This window comes from Patagioenas fasciata, chromosome 1 (genome assembly GCF_037038585.1).
Source record: "Patagioenas fasciata isolate bPatFas1 chromosome 1, bPatFas1.hap1, whole genome shotgun sequence".
NCBI lineage: Eukaryota > Metazoa > Chordata > Aves > Columbiformes > Columbidae > Patagioenas > Patagioenas fasciata.
The window spans coordinates 149,028,171-149,046,392 of record NC_092520.1 but is presented as its reverse complement, the minus strand read 5'-3'; the positions used below and the strand labels follow the sequence as shown (position 1 = coordinate 149,046,392).

Below are 18,222 nucleotides of genomic sequence, written 5' to 3'. Positions count from 1 at the left end.
CTTCACTCATTAAAGCAAGCCTTCTTTAATCATATTGAAAATATAATTTCTATCTTGTAAAAAAATCTGTGCTGTTGAACATGTTCTAATCCAAACATCCCTAGACAAATTGAATTAAATAAAAAGATCTAAAAAGGTAATCTTAAAATGTGGTTAAAATTACATGCTAACTTTTCCTGAGAACTTGAAGATAAAACATGATTGAGAAATACTATCAGACTACTGGAGTTCTTGTTCCAAGCCCAAATGTGCCCTCACTAAACTTCAGTTAAATGTACTTTCACGCCTTTTTATTTTTACCTTCCACAATACAATTTACATCTGTATTTAACTGTCTCAGCTAAATATAAAAAATTTATTCACTACTTACACAGAAAGAGCTGAATTCATATACCAAAACTCAGCAATATATTTGCACCCCAGTGATCAACACTATATCGTGCTTAATTTTTTCCATAACAACTCTCCAAGTTTTTTTCAACTATTCTATGAACATTTAAATTCTGTTTTCACTTATGCTAATCCCAAATCAAATTCCCAAATGCTAAGTATCTCTGTGGTGCCCGGTTTACTGGAGTCTTCCAGCTAAATTTGCTATATTTTTTAAGTATCCTTCTCTTGTTCAATGACATGACTTTCAATAAAAGTAATTATTCATAATATGGTCCTATGTAATATTCCCAAGATTTTGCACTACATCTTTTGAAAGAATAAATACATTTATTTATCTTACAATTTAGCTATAATTGGCAAAATACGCTGAAGACATAATTTTCAATAGGGAAAGAGCAAGTCAGGCCTCTTCTGGTCAAAGTGAGAGCTGCAAGAACTTGCAAACAGTTGGCTCATCTGTAATTCACAATTCTGAAACTGGCGTTAAGAAGTGAGCACGACAGTTTATTTGGGCTGCACTGAGTACATGTGAAGTAGAGAAAAGCTTCAAGAGAATAATTAATTTTAAAGCTAACAGCCAAATGGCCAAAACTCACTTGATCTGCCTTCTTCTTTTGAACACAAATTGGTGAGATTTTAGAAACAAATTTTCTTCTTCCTATTGTTCAGGACACTGGTAAAGACATTACAGTGGCCATGCTGTTAACTTGGACTGTGGTGTACAGTTATGATGAAAGCAGAAAATAAATCCTAAACACAAGCATTTACCAAATTTCATGCGGATATATTCATATGGATCCTCCTGCCAGAGCTCTTCATCCTCATCTTTGTAGCACATTAGAGAGAATATCACTTCTTCTGTTATACTCTAATATTAGAGAAGTCAAATACACATAAGTACACATAAAACCAAACTCCAGTACAGCTTCCCTCCATTATGCACTGATTTACTAGATCTAATTTTCAGAAAAGCAAAGTTATTTTTACCAGTGCTCTTTTATTCTGGCTAACCGAAATAAATTTGCAATATACATACTTTTCTTTTGCAACAGTCCCAGACATCAGTAATTATATAATCTAACTTTATAACAATACATTACCACACACAAAATATACTTCAGTATATAGGCTATAAACAAGAGAACATCACATTCTGCGGAAAAATCTCACCAATTCAACGCTTACCATGAGAATGGATTTCAGAGTCCTTCCTCTTAACACTCATGAGATTAACTAACTACAAGGGAGCTTATGATATGAAAAAATGAAAGCATCCAAATAACTTCTCAGTTGTTCGTAGTTCACTTTTAAAACATGTCCTTACAACAGAGCTCAGTTCCTCATAGTTCATGCTCTTTGCCTACTATCGTTATACCTTTTATCTTTTATTCATCAATTATGAATTTCCAAATCTACAGACAATTCTGAAGACTGGCAATCAATGAAACCCAGAACATTATGACTTTCTGGCAGACTTCAAAAATAAAAATTAAGAATTTATGGAACCAAATCTTTAATTGAGGTAACAATATCTGCAATAAAAGGTAGTTATAATACCGAAAAAAACCAACCACATTCATGTAGAAATGCTGGGTTTTGCCCAGATCCATTGCTGCATGCAAGATTCATGAAACCACCTTTAAAACTGCAAAACTGGTAGGGTTTGTGTTTGGTTTTGTTTTGGTTTTTTTTTAATCACTCTGATGACATGTACTGTTTACAACTGGGCTTTATGCACTGACCTGTATGTGTGGCTTCATTTGCTTCCATGTTACAGAGTGAATAACCCCTTGGTTCAGATAATTTAAAGCTTGCTGAAGAACACGTGGTGCAATATACTCCTTTTGCCTGTATTGGTCTAAGATTCTTAAGAGAACCTAAAGAAATAACAAACTGATATTTTAAAATGAAGATTGAATATTCTCTCTCATGTGCAGACATGCAGTGCACCTCTTCAGTGAATGTACATGGACAGATTAATTAGTTTTACAACAGAGGTTCTAGTGTTAGTAATCACTGTAATGCATTGGATCCAAAAATCAAAAAACATTTAAATACTAAGGATCTAATCCTGCAAGCATTTATGTATATGCATATGTTTACCTTTACTACTAGCCCCACCATGTGATCACTCGTGGTTGTAAACCAAAGATATACTTCAATATTCACAGGCTCACAGAACATTTTGGAATAGATAAGTAAAAGGCACACCGAGATTTTCAAACCGGTTGGCTTCTAAATCTATTAGTGATGTCTGTGTTCATTTTTTAAGGACAGGCCACTAAAGACGACAAATTACTTCGGAAGAACAGCGACAAGAATAGAAATACTAAACTAGACATGAAAAATAGGTTAGCACCTAAATTTGTAAATCAGAAGAGATGCAAACCCCTTAACTTCAATTACCTGCTGTAACTACTAGATATTATCACCACTTGCGATCACTAACTCTATCACACAAAGCTTCCTTACTATAAAGGCTCACCCTACTACAAAAAACCCTACAGTACAAAACCACTAATCTGCACTAATGGCTGGTGAACTATTAAAGTGTTAGTAAGTGTAAAGAACTGGCATGTACATAAATAACAATAAAAATCAAGGGCAATGCATAACAAAATATTGAGTCATCTATTTTCAGAAGGACAATTCTGCTTCATAATTCTTCACAACACTATAATAAATGTTATTTTAAACGTAACTCCTTCCTTAGGAGTACTAAGTCTGATCTTATGTCTTTTATACGATATGCTCCTTCAGCAAGAATTGTCTATATCTCATATAGACTCTAGCACGATGTCAGCACTTAACAACCAATGAATAAGTAATGAAGGCTCAGTAATGTAATATTCGCATTAGAATTCTTACTAACTCTGCAAGGAAACGTGACAAATCAGCATTTAAGAGCCAGAAATGGAAGAAATATGCAGATTGTCCAGTTCATTTAATCTTGAAAGTGAAACTGCTCCCTCTACTACATAGCCTAATTTCTTAACAGACAAACTTTAAGTATCTCAAATGACAACCGCTGACGGGAGACTATTTTTCCACTCAGGAGTTAAGCACTGCAAGGAGTTCAGAATAGATATTTTCCCTTCTATTTTCATTTAACGTTTACAGCCTTACCACAACCATTCGTCTCTTCAGTTCTTAACGTTTACTTATTTACACTGAATTAATACACTGAGGGATAAACTATTCTGTTGTCAAACTGGATGGAGAAAAGTAATTTTGTTTTGCAGACAACCCTGGTGTTTTGAAATACAGTTTAAAATTGACTTGGAAGTGACAACAACAGCCTGGCACCCTGCATCAAAGACACTGGAAATTTAAACGGTAAGAAGCCTGCAGATGCCACCTCAGGGATATTTCACCTGGCAATGTGCTGAGGAGCCACATACCCCAGAAATAAACATTATCCAAATGCTTGTCACTTGAAAAACAGCATTCCCAGGTGTCTTCCTAGGTTTACAGGCCAAAGGGAATTGAAAGTCCAGAATCACGAGCAGAGAGCGTACTGCTTCTTAGGAGCCTGTTTGGAATAAGTAACCCAAAAGCCTGGACACTGAAGAGCTTTGGCTGAGCCAGAAGCCTGGGAAATACCACTCCAAGTCATCTAATATATGGCACACTGAATGCAAAATGGGAGAAGTTGTGCCAAAAACATCTAAGCTTGGGAGCCAGCACTCTCAAAGCTTCCAGGCACTCAGTTGTTCAAGCCGTTCCACCAAACCACAGAGATGCTGGAGATGTGGAAGCCCAGGTTTCCTGGGGGCTCACCACTGAGCTGGCAGAAAAACACAGGAAAATCTGACAGAAACTGCCTCTCTTTCTACGCAACTTTATCAAAACTGAATTGTCTCCACAACACCATGTTAATCACAAACCATTAGCAATCTCTAAGAGAAATAATTGCCTTGCAAACTTATTCTATATTTTCATAAAATATGTTATTCAGGTATAAAATAACTTTTACTGCTTTTCTCCAGACACCTTCTAATCTGCTTGTATCTTGAAATCAGAGAATGGTTTGGGTTGGAAGGGACCTTAAAGATCATCTAGTTCCAAGTCTCTTGCTATGGGCAGGAACACCTTCCACTAGACGAGGTTGCTCAAAGCCCCAGCCAACCTGATGTTGAACACTTCTAGGGATGGGGAATCCACAGCTTCTCTGGGCAGCCTGTTCCAGTGCCACACCACTCTCATGGTGAAGACTTTCTTCCTTATTTCTAATCTAAATCTACACTCTTTTGGTTTAAAGCCATTACCCCTTGTCCTGTCACTACATGCCCTTGTAAAAAGTCCCTCTCGTGACCCTCCTCTGGACTCACTCTAACAGGTCCACATCCTTCTTATGTTGGGGACCCCAGAGCTGAACACAGTACTCCAGGTGGGGTCTCACCAGAGCAGAGGAAGAAAATAATCTCCCTTGATCTACTTGTCATGCTCCTTTTGATGCAGTCTGAGATACAGTTGACTTCCTGGGCTGCAAATCCACATTGCTGGCTCATGTTGAGCTTCTCATCAATCAACACGCCCAAGTCCTTCTTCTCAGGGCTGTTCTCGATCCATTATCCACGCAGCCTGTATTTGTGCTTGGGATTGGCTTGACCCATGTGCAGGACCTTGCACTTGGCCTTGTTGAAAATCATGAGGTTCACACAGGCCCACCTCTCAAGCTTGTCAAGGTCATTTGGTGTCATCAACAAACTTGCTGAGGAGGCACACAGTCCCACTCTTTGAGTGCAACCATCCACCCAATTCCTTATCTATCGAGTGGTCCGAGGTCAAACCCATGTCTCTCCAATTTAGAGACACAGATGTGTGGGACAGTGTCAAATGCTTTGCACAAGTCTAGGTAGATTATGTCAGTTGCTCTTCCCTTATCCACCAACACTGTAACCCCGTTGCAGAAGACCACCAAATTTGTCAGGTGTGATTTCCCCTTAGTGAAGCCATGTTGGCTGTCATCAATCATCTCCTTATTTTCCATGTGCCTTAGCATAGTTTCCAGAAGGATCGGCTCCTTGATCTGGCCAGGCACAGAGGTGAGACTCACTGGCCTGTAGTTCCCTAGGTCTTCCTTTTTTCCTTTTTTTAAAAATGAAGGTTATGTTTCTCCTTTTTCAGACAGTGGAAACTACACCTGACTGCCACAACTTGTCAAATATGATGGGTAGTGGCTTAGCAACTTCATCTGCCAGTTCTCTCAGGACCTGTGGATGCAACTCATCAGGTCCCATGGACTTGTGAACTTCCAGGTTCCATAGATGGTCTTGAACCTGATCTTCTACAAGTGGGCAGTTCTTCATTCTCCCAGTCTCTACCTTTGCCTTCGGTGACTTGGGCGGTGTGGCTGGAGCATGTGCCAGTGAAGACTGAGGCAAAAAAGTCATTGAGTACCTCAGCCTTCTCCCAGGTAACCAGGTCTCCCATTTCCTTCTGGAGAGGGCCCACATTTTCTCTAGTTTTCCTTTTACTGTCAACATACCTATAGAAGCTCTTCTTGTTGTCCTTAACATCCCTGCTCCAATTTCATTCTATCAGGGCTTTAGCTTTCCTAACCTGACCCCTGTCTGCTCGGACAATTTCTCTGCCTTCCTCCCAGGCTACCTGTCCTTGCTTCCACCTGCTGAAATAAAACAGTATCACTGGATTGCTGTGCCTCACTTGTTTGCAGCCAAAGCACTTTAATTAAAGACTGGCCTGAAAATACAGCTTTATACAATGTGAGGCCTCTGCATCACCAGTTGTTTCTCTCAGCTATATCTAGAATATTTATACATGATGATAACAGCATTTTATCAGCACTTGCCTTTTCTGAGAATTTTCCTGCAGGGTTCTTTTGAACTGCTGAAAAATTAGTGTTACGATCTTAGTTGCCTATGCCACTGAGTTCTAAAGAACTTCTCAGTCACTACAAGGAACATCTGCCTGACTCTGTTCAGTTTTGTTTCACGAACTTCAATACCAGCACACTGTTGAATAGCCAAAATCATCTAATTCAGAAACAAGTGAACTGTACTTACCTGTTGTATGCCCACAGCATATGTTTTTAAAAAAAACTCTGAGAATTCGAAGTATTCTTTAGTTACATTTCCAGGACTTCCATACCTTTGGAAAGAAGAAACACAGACATTTACATTGTGGTAAGTCTACTATGCCAGGAAAACGCATTACAAAACACAAAGGACTCTGAGTAGCCTTCCATTGGCAAGGATTCCTTTTCCACAGATTCCTTCTAAACCTTGATTTCCTAAATAATGCTCTGTTTCCCTTTTCTTGTCTTAGATTAGTCAAGTAAATGCAGCTGTCTTTTTGTCATGCTCTATAACTTCACTGTTTTTTTAATGCGTTTTCAAATCTTCCCCTGCCTTTATATTCAAGCACTTGTAGCTGAACGTAGTAAAAAAAAAAAAAAAAAAAAAAGAAAAAGCGAGTTTCATGCCAGCTTAAGAGTCAAATCATTTCACTACGAGCTCAGACCAGTAGCTGAGCCAGTGAAAGATTTCAAGGCAGAAGACAGGAGCAGGAATACCTCTTTGATGATCATGAGCTGTTAAATCAACTGTCTCCCTTAACTGTACCACAAGTAATGTTACAGACTTGTAACCCCAACTTAATTTTTAATCAGTCTATTAGTTTGTTACCGTTCAAAAAGGCGAGCTACAATATGCAATGCCCACTTCTTGCATTTCCACCACACCAGTTCCGGTCTATCATCTTCATCAATTTGCAAAGTCTCCTATAAATAAATACATTTATTATCAATTAACTGTGTGTTCTCTTGAGACAAATTATGTTGTAAACATTGTTTGCTGAGCAAACTAATACAAATGCACAGCATTGACTTCAGCTTCAGATCTGTTAACAGTTAAATAACATTCATGAACTTTCAGATATCTTAATTAGTCAACATAACTGTATATATCAATACCTCTACAATGTCTGTACTTTAAATTTCAAAAATATGCACATTTAAAAAATTGAAACTGAGACCAATGTTAAGGTTATTAAATAAATTCCTAATAATTTAGGAAATGGCAGTTAAAGTTGTACACACGCAAACAAGAATTTATTTTTAATTTGTTCTTCAAGAAATACAGAAGACACGAAAGAAAACGAGGAACAGAGACAAATGATGGGTTTGTGATGAGCTTTCACTTCTTGTACAAGATAAACTGGCTAAAACGTTGAGAAATTCAAAAATATCTCGGATTAGAGTTTACAATGTATCACTACGTCAGACAAAGAAATTCTGACACCTTACACGATATTCCTGCATTTCTGTCAGAAACATCACTTATTCCAAGGATAAAAATCTTAAAGAGATGGCATCCTAGAAAAATAAACACTTACGAAATCTTCACACTGCCTGTTCCTCAAACGCCAACACACAAGTCTCAGAGGTCTTTACAAAATAAAACTTACCGGAGGTACATTTCTGTCAATGATAGTACGGAAGATCTCCATCCACTGAGTCATAGTCTGGTTATTCACCAACTGGAGTGGCAATGCATACTGAAATAAGAAAACACACACTGTAATAAAATACGAAGTCTCGGTGAAAAAAGATAAATCTTTCTACAGTAGCTACATTCCCAGGAAAGTGAGGTTTTAAGTAAAATTAAAAGTAATAGGTTAGATATCAATACTACTCTAATTGCAGCCTTCTTGGTACATTTTACAGAGGAATTTCTCAGTAGACACTCTTTGAGGAAGGTTCCTTGGTATAAGAACTTGCTAATTCTTTTTGGTTTATCCTCTTCTTCACAATAGCCCAGTTGACTTTTAGGGGTAATGGTAGCAGCTATATCACAGGGCCTGGGGAAACCAATCACATTTTAGTAAGTGAAATGTACTCCTAATTACTACCTACTCCATATCTAGTAAATCTTATTTCTTTATAAAATCCAAAGCAAAGTGACAATATTTTGGTAAGCTATTGGAACGTAAAATAGGATCATGGGGTCTTTTTAATCCTCCCCCATCTAATAACAAACTAATCCAGCTTTTTAACCTCTATCAAGAATTTTCAAGCTGCCCCTTACATAGGATCTTATTTTGTTTCCCATTCTCTAAAAGTACTTCCTCACCAAACTCATCCCTGTAAAAGCTGAACTCATCCCTTTTAAATGCTTGTGCCTCAACAAATAATTTCTGCCAAATCTTGAGAAGATAATGAGAAATGCCATCTACTTAAGTGCACTATCTTACAATTATACTACAATAAGCACTACTGCCACCTCCAGAGGCTAAGCAGCACAGTCTAGATACTCATGTAGTTTGTATCAGGTTATGGCTGACTACAAAAATAGGAACATTTCTCTGGTAAGCTTATGACAGGATGTACAGAAGTACCTAGGTTCATTAAAAATTTAATCTGGGGGATCACGTGACCAGAAAAATCTGTAAAGATCCTATTTTTATAAAAGCTGTTAACTGTACATGACTTTTCCCATCCACATTGGTATTTTTAGTCAATCACACCCATGAGAGTACTGAAAGGGGTCGCTGTGCCCAGCAAAGTAAAAGTTCTGGTTTTCCTCTACATAGATGCCAACCTGAACAAGAGCATAGAAGATTTTTAAGATTTGTTTCTGAAGCAGTACAGAGTAATGGGAGTTATCAGGCAGAAGCTGGATCATCTGCTGCTGAATCCGAGGCAAAAATATTTGCATTGCTGCTATGAGAGGATCTCGCTCCTCTGCTTTTTTGTATCTGCAAAGGAAACAAAGATGTTGGTCCAGGATCTACACACTGGAGATTCTAATGCCTATTCCCTATCAGGAGTATAATTTCTGCACCATAAAAAAAAAATAAATCCAGCACTCATTCATTCACTTTCCCCTCCTCTAATCCCCATATCAACACTTCGTGCAAATTCTTTAAGGTATAAATAGAGAAATGAAAATCAACAAATGTTATCTTATATAAACGCAGCTATTGGGAGGGAGAACTAATGTTCTTTACTACTGAACTGTCAGCTCACAGGAGTACGGACTTGAGTTTCTCTGACATTCATACCAATGCCAAACCCAAGTTGAGCGCTCACAAAGAGGAGTGAACAGCCATTGAAAGCGAAAGAAAATTCCTTTGTTTTGACAACATTCTCTCTTTCTTAAGTTACATTTCTTTTGCGTGGTTTACACATATATTTCTAACAACAGATAATTCTTTTTTTTTTTTTTTTTACATAAGAGAGAGGTCACTACACTTCTCCTAATTTACACTTTGTGCATTTAGACCATCAGGAGGATGGTGCAGGCAACAATATGCAACAGAAGTATATGACAATGACAGTACCATCTTCATGACATAAAAGTTGAAAATCATTTGCATTCATATATTCAGCATTTGGGAAATCTTCACACAAAAGAAGTTATAAACATTTAAGAAAATTTTCACCAATGGGTTAAATCAGATGAAAAGCATCAAGCCTCAAGAAAAATGTCAGTAAATGTACACAGATTACTGCTGGCTTCTCTGCTTTCACTGATGATATAAACATGATGAAGAGTTCTCATTTATTTGCAGGAAAGGAAGCATACGATAATTATTAATTCCCCTTTTCTATCTGAATTCCTTGGAGAACTGCCAGTGCTGTCATGAACATCATTCTCGGTAATCAGCTGAGCCTACAAGTACTGACTCCTCACCTGCTGATGGACATCAACTTACTCGTAAGTCTTCACCAGCTGATACAGGCACAAGAGGCTCCCAAGCCAACTCCCACTGTTCTGAGACTGCAAGTAGTAGCCAATCTTGTCCACCACAGCCGTCCAATGGCCGGGAAAGTCATGTTTGATGATAGCACGGAGGCACATTGTCAGCTGCGCTCTATGGCAGGAGGGAAAGAGAAATACATTGTAAGTAAAGAAGATCATGGCAGAGTGTTTAATATTAAAGGACAGATCCCAAATCTTGGTTTATTTGCCACAACAGACGTGTTACATCATAAGTATCAAACATATTTTGACAACACTGAAAGAGTTCTGTGAAGTGGAAGAGGAAAAGCAAGAAAAAAAAAATCCCAGAGGATTTAACCTTAAGGAAGAAACTAGTATCAGACCATTTGAGCTACTTTTCTCCCTTCTTCCTCTCTCTTCACACCCATCCAAGCAATATTTGAAAACAATTAATTGCTCACGAAACCAGCCAGCTTTGTACTTTTAAAATGAATGTTAATACTTCTAACACTACGAGGCTAAAAGCAACCACAAAAACACAAATTTGTACATTTCTATTGAACAATATTGGCCTGTGTTATGATCCAAGCCAGAGGTTCCTCATGAAATTACATTTTTCCTGGGATCTTCTCAAACAGCACTCCTCAACCTCTGAGGCACATAGCAGAGCCAATTGGGTAAAAACATCTTAACTTTCCCCTCCCTCCACACACTTTCAGATGACACTCACAACGGTGAGGTAAGACATGATTGTTAATTGACTAAAGTGAGGTGTGATGAAAATACCTGGGCGGCACTGAGCTAGAAGCTGTAAATAAATACTCTTTGCTCCACTAGGGAAGAATAATTTTTTTTTAAAGTCTGCATAAAACATCAGTTCTTCTCTCTTTAGCTTTCCTTGGGTACCCTCTTGCAGTGCATTACAGAAGGAGCCACTATTACAAAGCAGTTCAATAAGGGATCCTCCACCTACTGATCCTTTTAGCTTTGTACAAACTTACCTTCCCCCTCAAGCCTTTGGAGTTTTTGCTTGTTGCTCATTTGGTTCCTCCTCCCCACTTATTATCACAAGCAAACAGTGAAACATATCAGTATTAGAGCATCAGACTAGTTGCAGTGAAGTTTCTTTGACTTCTTTAATCTCCATCAAATCTACAAGTTTAGCCAGTATTTAAAAACCCTGTACTTTATTCCAGGTGATTGTACCAGGGATTTAATGATCCTTTGACATGTAGATTGTCACAGTAACATCAGGACATTTTGAATACCAGACTATGAAACAATGCCTAAACAAATTTGCAAAAAACTCCTTGAACTTTCATTACTTTGTGTTCTTTTGTATAAACGTAGCCTTGGTATTTTTTGACATGATGGAAACTGCATGCCTTTAATACATTATCACAGAAACAACCCAAGCTGCCTCACCTTGTAGCACAACCATGGCAAGGAGAACCTTTCTCTTTCAGTGGAGACACTAATCGTCTGCACGAGGGCATGTTAGAAAAGCTGAACTGGAAATGATGTCTCATAACAGGCCCGTTTATAACATAAGCATTCCTGGCAGGTGTTTGTCTGATCTATTCATAAAGACCTCCAGCGACAGCGATGCTATAAGTCTAACACATCATCATGTTTTATCATTTTTTTTAAAGTGTTTTTCTCTAATCCCAATTTCAATCTGTAGCCAATCACCCCTCTTCTGGATATGACTACTGACAAAAAAGGACATCTTTCAATATCTTGCTGGTAGAGAGCAGGAGGAGAGAAGAGGAAGATTTTCTTCTTGAACATCTATACATCACAGCCTAATCCCATCCTATCAGCCTCGCTTTCATTAGTGGTGAATAATCATACATTGCAGTATGTTTGTGAATCTAAACTATTACTCCAGCAAAAAGTGGACAGCATTTCTTCATTCTTTTAATATCTTAAACCCAAGAATGCTAATACACATTTAAATACTAGGATTACACATAAAATTGCAAAGGTAATTGAAAAAAGGGCTACCAGAAAAACAGAAAATATATCTTAATTTTGTATTGCAGACAGCCCTCTAAGATATTTGCTCTGAATCAGCCAAATAGACAGACTGTAGCTACAGCAACTGTTATAAGACACTTTAAACAACACCGTAAGAGGATAAATTACATCACAGGTCTCTTAGCTGGGCTACATTTCTGAAAAACAGGTGCACATAAATATGTTAAAATTTATTGTTATTACATTTTCAGAACAAGTATTTGCTTCATCTCCCTATAAACTGAGATTCTCAAATTAACTACATCTAGACTGGTAGATCTGAAAACTTGAACTACAGAAGTATCCCTACACAATGTAAGGTACCTCACTAAGTCAGGAGAACGAATTATTCCTTCTACAATGTTATCACGAATCTGCTGACGATCATTTTCATGAATGTTGAACGGAAATACAGCTTCTCCAGGAGGTGGTTCACGGTCCGGCCAGTACTGTGTCACCATGTTCTTCAGGTAAATGGCAGCTAAGTATAAACATTGAGGAAAAAATACTTTAATTCTAGCACATCTCCACACTACTCTGTGCTCAACATGTAGTACAGCTGGAAGCAGAACAAAGAGCAGGTTCTTAACAATTACAGGCACAAAGCACAGCTGAGTCAGAAAAACATTTTTTTAATGATTCCACACAAGAACAGGCTCAAGTCCCTGGTTCTAAAGAGAACAGAATAGTATTTCAGACAGCTTCTATCAGGATACATTTTTTATTACAGGAGTCTTCCACAGGGACATAATATTCCACCGTTCAAAACAAGCAAACAAAAATCTACTTATCTGCATTTTCACTCATCCCTAAAAGAACTACTCAAGCTCAGTAAGCGAAGTTTTGGAAAGCTCGTGTAAACAAATCATTGTGCGGGCAGATGGGACACTCTGCTTGGGGAAATGCCCAGTATGAAATTGGCAATTGGCCCACCTTCTATTCAGACAGAAATGTTTGTTGTGAATTCCCTGAGCTTTATCTCACTATTAGGATTTCCCATAATCCCCTAGAATTGTTCCCTTCTGTCTCACATGAAAAACCATGAAAAAGAAAGTTAATCTTCCACTGAAAATAAAGCAGCGTTTATGCCTCAGTACTAAAATGCCTCTAGGCATTCTTTAGGAAATACAGGAAATATGGTGTAAGACATTAAAGCAATGTTCTTAATAAACTCTTGTCCCTGTACCATTTTGGTTGATTAGTAGCTGGGCTTTTAAAGTATAAATAAGATATCCCTGGGTAAAATCATTTTTCTTGGTGATGACAAATTACAAAGCATGAAAACATGTAGTTTGTAAAACACTTTACAGAAGTAAGAGAAAAAACAGCTCTTTGTCTATGATGTGCCAGAATATTCAAACAAGAAACAGGTCCAGAAAGACCAGCCCAAGAATTTATTTTACTTTGTCCATAGATTTTGTTGTTACACAAATTCTTGGCTTTAAAAAAAAGAAAAATCCCAGGGAAATCTGTTGACTTACAAATGTAATTTAAATGTGCTTTTCTATTTTATAGCCCTACACTGTAAAAAAAAAAAAAAAAAAAAAATTTATGCTCCACATACTTGTTTTTTTCCGAATGATACTGAAACGAGAGATTAATTTATAAAAATAACCTTATGAAGTCTAGATTAAGCATAAACCTTTACTACAGAATGGTTCAACAATGCCATTCAAAGTTGGATTATCTTTGAAAAAATAAATGCCAGCATGACAAACAGCATAAGTCAGCATGCCCCAGCGCACTCAGGGGATTAATAGGATCTGTATAAAAGAAACAACAGTGCTTCTATGGGAAATGCTGTTCCATAGGATAAAAACAGAGCTGTGAATGAAACAGTATTTATCAATTTCTTGAAAAAGCTTAATATTTTTGGTATCTGTCAAAAATATTGTATAGTAGTTAAAATAGATCATGAGAATTTTGAAACTGTTCTTACACAAGTGTATACCCTAGGGTTAACTGCAACACCATGCCTGAACTCACACACAGTTCAACAATGTTTCTAGACATGCTTACAATATAAATTTATTTATTACAAAAGTATAACTTAACAATCATGTGACCCTTTTTTCATAGCTGCTTTTGTGAGCAGACACCACAGATACTGACCAAGCGTATGTGGCTACCCGTGACCTAGGGAACTATGGTTTCTTTCATTTTTCCAGCAAAAGTGATTCAAATAAATAAACAGGTATTCAAATGAGATCCACTGTTTTTAAACTTCTGCTTGTCTTGGCATCACTATTTCTTCACCACCAGGTGGAAAAATACCTAAGGTTCCCTGGGTATCGAGTTTTGAGCAGAAATTATTCTCTGTGCGTATCAGTATCACAGCAATCCAGTAGGGATCACTACAAACACAGGGAAACCAAAACAGGACGCTACCCTATACCCATGGTTTTACCTGATCCTCATGTAGGAAAGACACGGCAAAGATGGATCCTTCTCATTTCCACAGTCAAAGCAAACATGAACTCACATTGCAACAGCTCAACACACTCTTGAAGCAACCAGCAGTCTGATTTTCTACTGAAATAAAACTAAAGAAGGAATTTATCTCACCTGCTTGACGCACTGGAAATTCAACTTGATCTGATACTATGATTTGCAGTAGACTTGGAGCAAAATTGATGATCTTATAGGACTGAAACACATAAAACAAAGTTAGCAAATCACTATGTTTAAAATAGACTGTATTACCAAAAGCTGAATAAGAATTACAAACTATGTATTTTGCAGTGTTCTTTGACTGTCCTCATGAAATATGAAAGGTTTTAGCACTTGGATTTACCCAGATGTGCAGCAATCCAAATAATTACTTGTAAAAGCTGAGCATATGACGGCACATGGGTGGAATCAGTAACGTGACAAGGCCCTCTATTAGAGATTAGTGGTAATGAATATTTAAATAATTCTGAGAATGCATAATGAGAAGCACTACAGATCTGTCTTTGAATTATTTAACTTGGCTTCATAAGTCAGATGGATATTGTCATGCTTCATCAATGTATACCATTTACTTGCAAAATAGATTGTGGTATAACAGGAATACTGAATTTTTAAGAGATTAAGAAAACCATTTAAAATTATTTTCAAGTGTAAACAGTATCTGCATCAGCTATGTATTATACAGCTATCTTTTAACAAACTAGATGTATAGTGCAGAACTAGATGTATAGTGCATCTTAAGAGAAAAACTGAAACTGGGGAAACACAGCAAAATAACTATTTTTAATTAAAATCAAGCATGGAGAGATGACATTTCAAAACCCACAGCCTTCCTGAGAACTTTTCAAATGCTACATCAGCTATGCAGCTGAAGAATTTCAAAGAGAAAACAATGCTCACTGAACTTCTGAGGAAAGCACGCCAGATTTAACAGATGTGAAAATCTGATAGCATTATGCTGCTGTCATTCAACAGGGGTCCTCCAACGTGAAGAATCGTTGACTCAGCATGGTGCAGTGACTGCTAAGCCTTGGCAACATTAGTAGTTACTAGTAGGTCAGATCTTTCATCACTTAGATCTGTGTGTTCGATGTTCAAAGAGAGATGTTTCCTGGGGCTAGATGGCAGTAGCTTTCTTTATTTCACCTTTTATAGTATTTCTTTCCAGCTAGATTATGCCTGGCAGTTTTGTGGTTGTTTCCAGAGCTGTGCTTTAAGTACAAGTCCACTACATCCTCCCATAAATTCTGCCTTGTTCGAAACCTGTGAAATAAGAGGTATGTTCTGCTCTCCATGCACCCAGGTCGTGGATCTAACATTTCCATAATGAAGTAAGCTTAACATTGCATTCATGAAGCCTAAGTGTAAAAGTTGCATCACAATGCTGTCATTCAATCATGTGACCAAATTGTTCAACTTTCTGGCCTTCATTTTACTCATTATAATGATAGTGTAATTCTAACTTGCTCTGTGCTCAGAGATTCATTTGATCTTTATTGAGTAATCTCAGATAAAAGCGGTAATGTCAAATGAAAAGCACAGTCTCCTGCAATTCCCTTCCCTGTAAACTTTAATCATTCATAAGCAATGCTCCAAATAAAGTAAAAGGTGTAACAGTACAGGAACTCCACTTATCTACAGACACAGTGAAATACCAGCTTTCAAAGTCAACTGGCTGAAGTGTACTGGATTCCAAAGGTCACCTTTAATCAAGTATACTGGAGTCCAAAGCTTGTCTTTCAGTTGCTATCGGTCAGAATCCGGTACGACGTTGGTGGTTTCTGACCCACGGGGCTGCAGCAGCCTCTAGCACTCAACACCCAACTCCCAGGGAGATGAGAAAAGCACAAGGAATTCCAGCAGCACAGAAAAGCAAAAATGTGCCTGAACTCTCACCATCTTTTTTCTTCTAAATAGTGCCAGTGTGCTGTCCTCAGACCCAGTCTATGAACAACTTTTAGCACTATAAACACACTGATGGAGAATGCAACCTTTTGGGGGGTTCTTTTGTTGTTGCTTCCTGCAGTAAGCCTACCAGTATCACATTTAGGGTAGACACAGTAGTAACAGTATAAATTCCTTCCCTTTTTCTGTGCAAACAGCTTTTCCCGCATCTACATTAAAGTCACTGCTACTCCAGAAAGCTTTATTGGTACCACTTGTGCTGGCACATGATCACTACCCCTGAAGTTTTGCCAGGATCTGTACAAATACGGTCACTTGGCCTACAGAGCGAATCCACTCAGCAAGTGCCCGGGGTGACGCAAGTTACACAGAAGATACACAGAGCGTCTCGGGGGGGCCCCATCCCCACCAACATGCCACTATGGGGGCTTTTTTACACTTCACACACTGACAACCCTAAAGAGATCACAGAGACGTGGCACTGAGCTCCCACTAAATCCTTCTGCTTCACGCTATTATCATTACCTTTCTATCACGACTTTGAGCAATGCTCTAGTTTCCTCATTCCGTCCCATAATTCACATTTTCACATAGCTCCCTTTCCCACCCATCATCAGAAACACGAATGCTGCAGAGATCAACAGAGATTGTGCGCCCATTTTAGAAACAAGACACCCAATTCTGTTGCATTTGTGAAGCTCGAATATCATCCTGCTCACTTTTGCAGCAACAAACCCAGTCAGGAAAACTACATGCTGCTTGCAATTTTTGGAACAGAGGACTTTTTAAAAAGCTGCATGCAGCAACATTTTTCCTATACCAGCACATTCTTGCTGGTTTAGTTGTTATGCTAATTGTGATCTTGGGATGTATTCTTTCCTGCTTTGCTCGGGAAACCGTACAACAGGCTCCTGGACACCAGCAAGTAAAGCTGTACGTATCATGTAGCAGGTGCAGAGCAACTGTCAGGTGTGCACTGTGTAAATAGAAAGAGACAAGGAAGAGATGTCAGAGCTCAATAAATTCGGCATGACAGTTATTTCTATTGTTAGAGCTGCACCTGAACTTTTAGAACAGGAGAGCAGGAATCTCGTCAGTCCCACGGAACGAATGGAAAGCTGCTGGTTTTGAAGAGCCATGCCCAGGAGCCGCAGGGAGGCACCAGATGGCTGAAAAAGACCTGCAGTGCAACTCCCGTAACACAGCAGGCTGCTTCCTGCACTTTGTGAATAATCACACTCCCCTGAACTCTCACTGTTGTGATTTGATAAAACTTTCTATAAAGGTGCTGCTCGACAGGGGCATATGTTTACTTTAAAGGAGAAAATACAAGTTTTTGAAAGATGAACTTTCCCTGAGTATTTATAAGGAACAATTATTATTTTAAAGCTGTGTAAAACATGTACTAACTACTCTTGCATGAATCACAGATCAGAGCACTTATGCTAAAAAAAATAATAATCTAATTTAATTTCCACTGGGATTAATAGGATGGGGTACAGCAATGTGCAAGGCCAGCAGCTGAACTAGAAGAGGCATACAGCACTAGTAAGATTCAACTGAGTAAATTTACAGCAATGACCAAGGAGATGCCTGTGTCCCCACACATGTTTATTCCATGTGTGTCCCCTGTCTCAGGATCTGTGCAGCTTTCTGGATTCTGTCCTTTCACTTTTGGCCTAACATGCAATCGTCCTCATCTCAGCTCCATTCTTCAAAACATCAGAGAATGCATCATTTTGTTGCCTATGTCCTCTTCCATTTG

The 18,222-nt window shown here is 38.2% G+C and overlaps 1 protein-coding gene across 2 annotated transcripts in view; it reads right to left on the bottom strand.

Annotated features, from left to right (window-relative positions):
- IPO8 (importin 8) overlaps positions 1-18,222 on the bottom strand; it is a 52,834-nt gene that overhangs the window by 28,971 nt on the left and 5,641 nt on the right. For both annotated transcript variants that reach the window (XM_065841884.2, XM_065841893.2), the window contains exons 2-10: positions 14,667-14,748; positions 12,426-12,582; positions 10,075-10,233; positions 8,958-9,114; positions 7,825-7,914; positions 7,044-7,138; positions 6,423-6,507; positions 2,136-2,270; positions 1,162-1,261 (exon numbers count right to left, since the gene is read on the bottom strand). In XM_065841884.2, the coding sequence (XP_065697956.2) occupies positions 1,162-1,261; positions 2,136-2,270; positions 6,423-6,507; positions 7,044-7,138; positions 7,825-7,914; positions 8,958-9,114; positions 10,075-10,233; positions 12,426-12,582; positions 14,667-14,748 (1,060 nt within the window). The remainder of the gene's footprint in view (positions 1-1,161; positions 1,262-2,135; positions 2,271-6,422; positions 6,508-7,043; positions 7,139-7,824; positions 7,915-8,957; positions 9,115-10,074; positions 10,234-12,425; positions 12,583-14,666; positions 14,749-18,222) is intronic.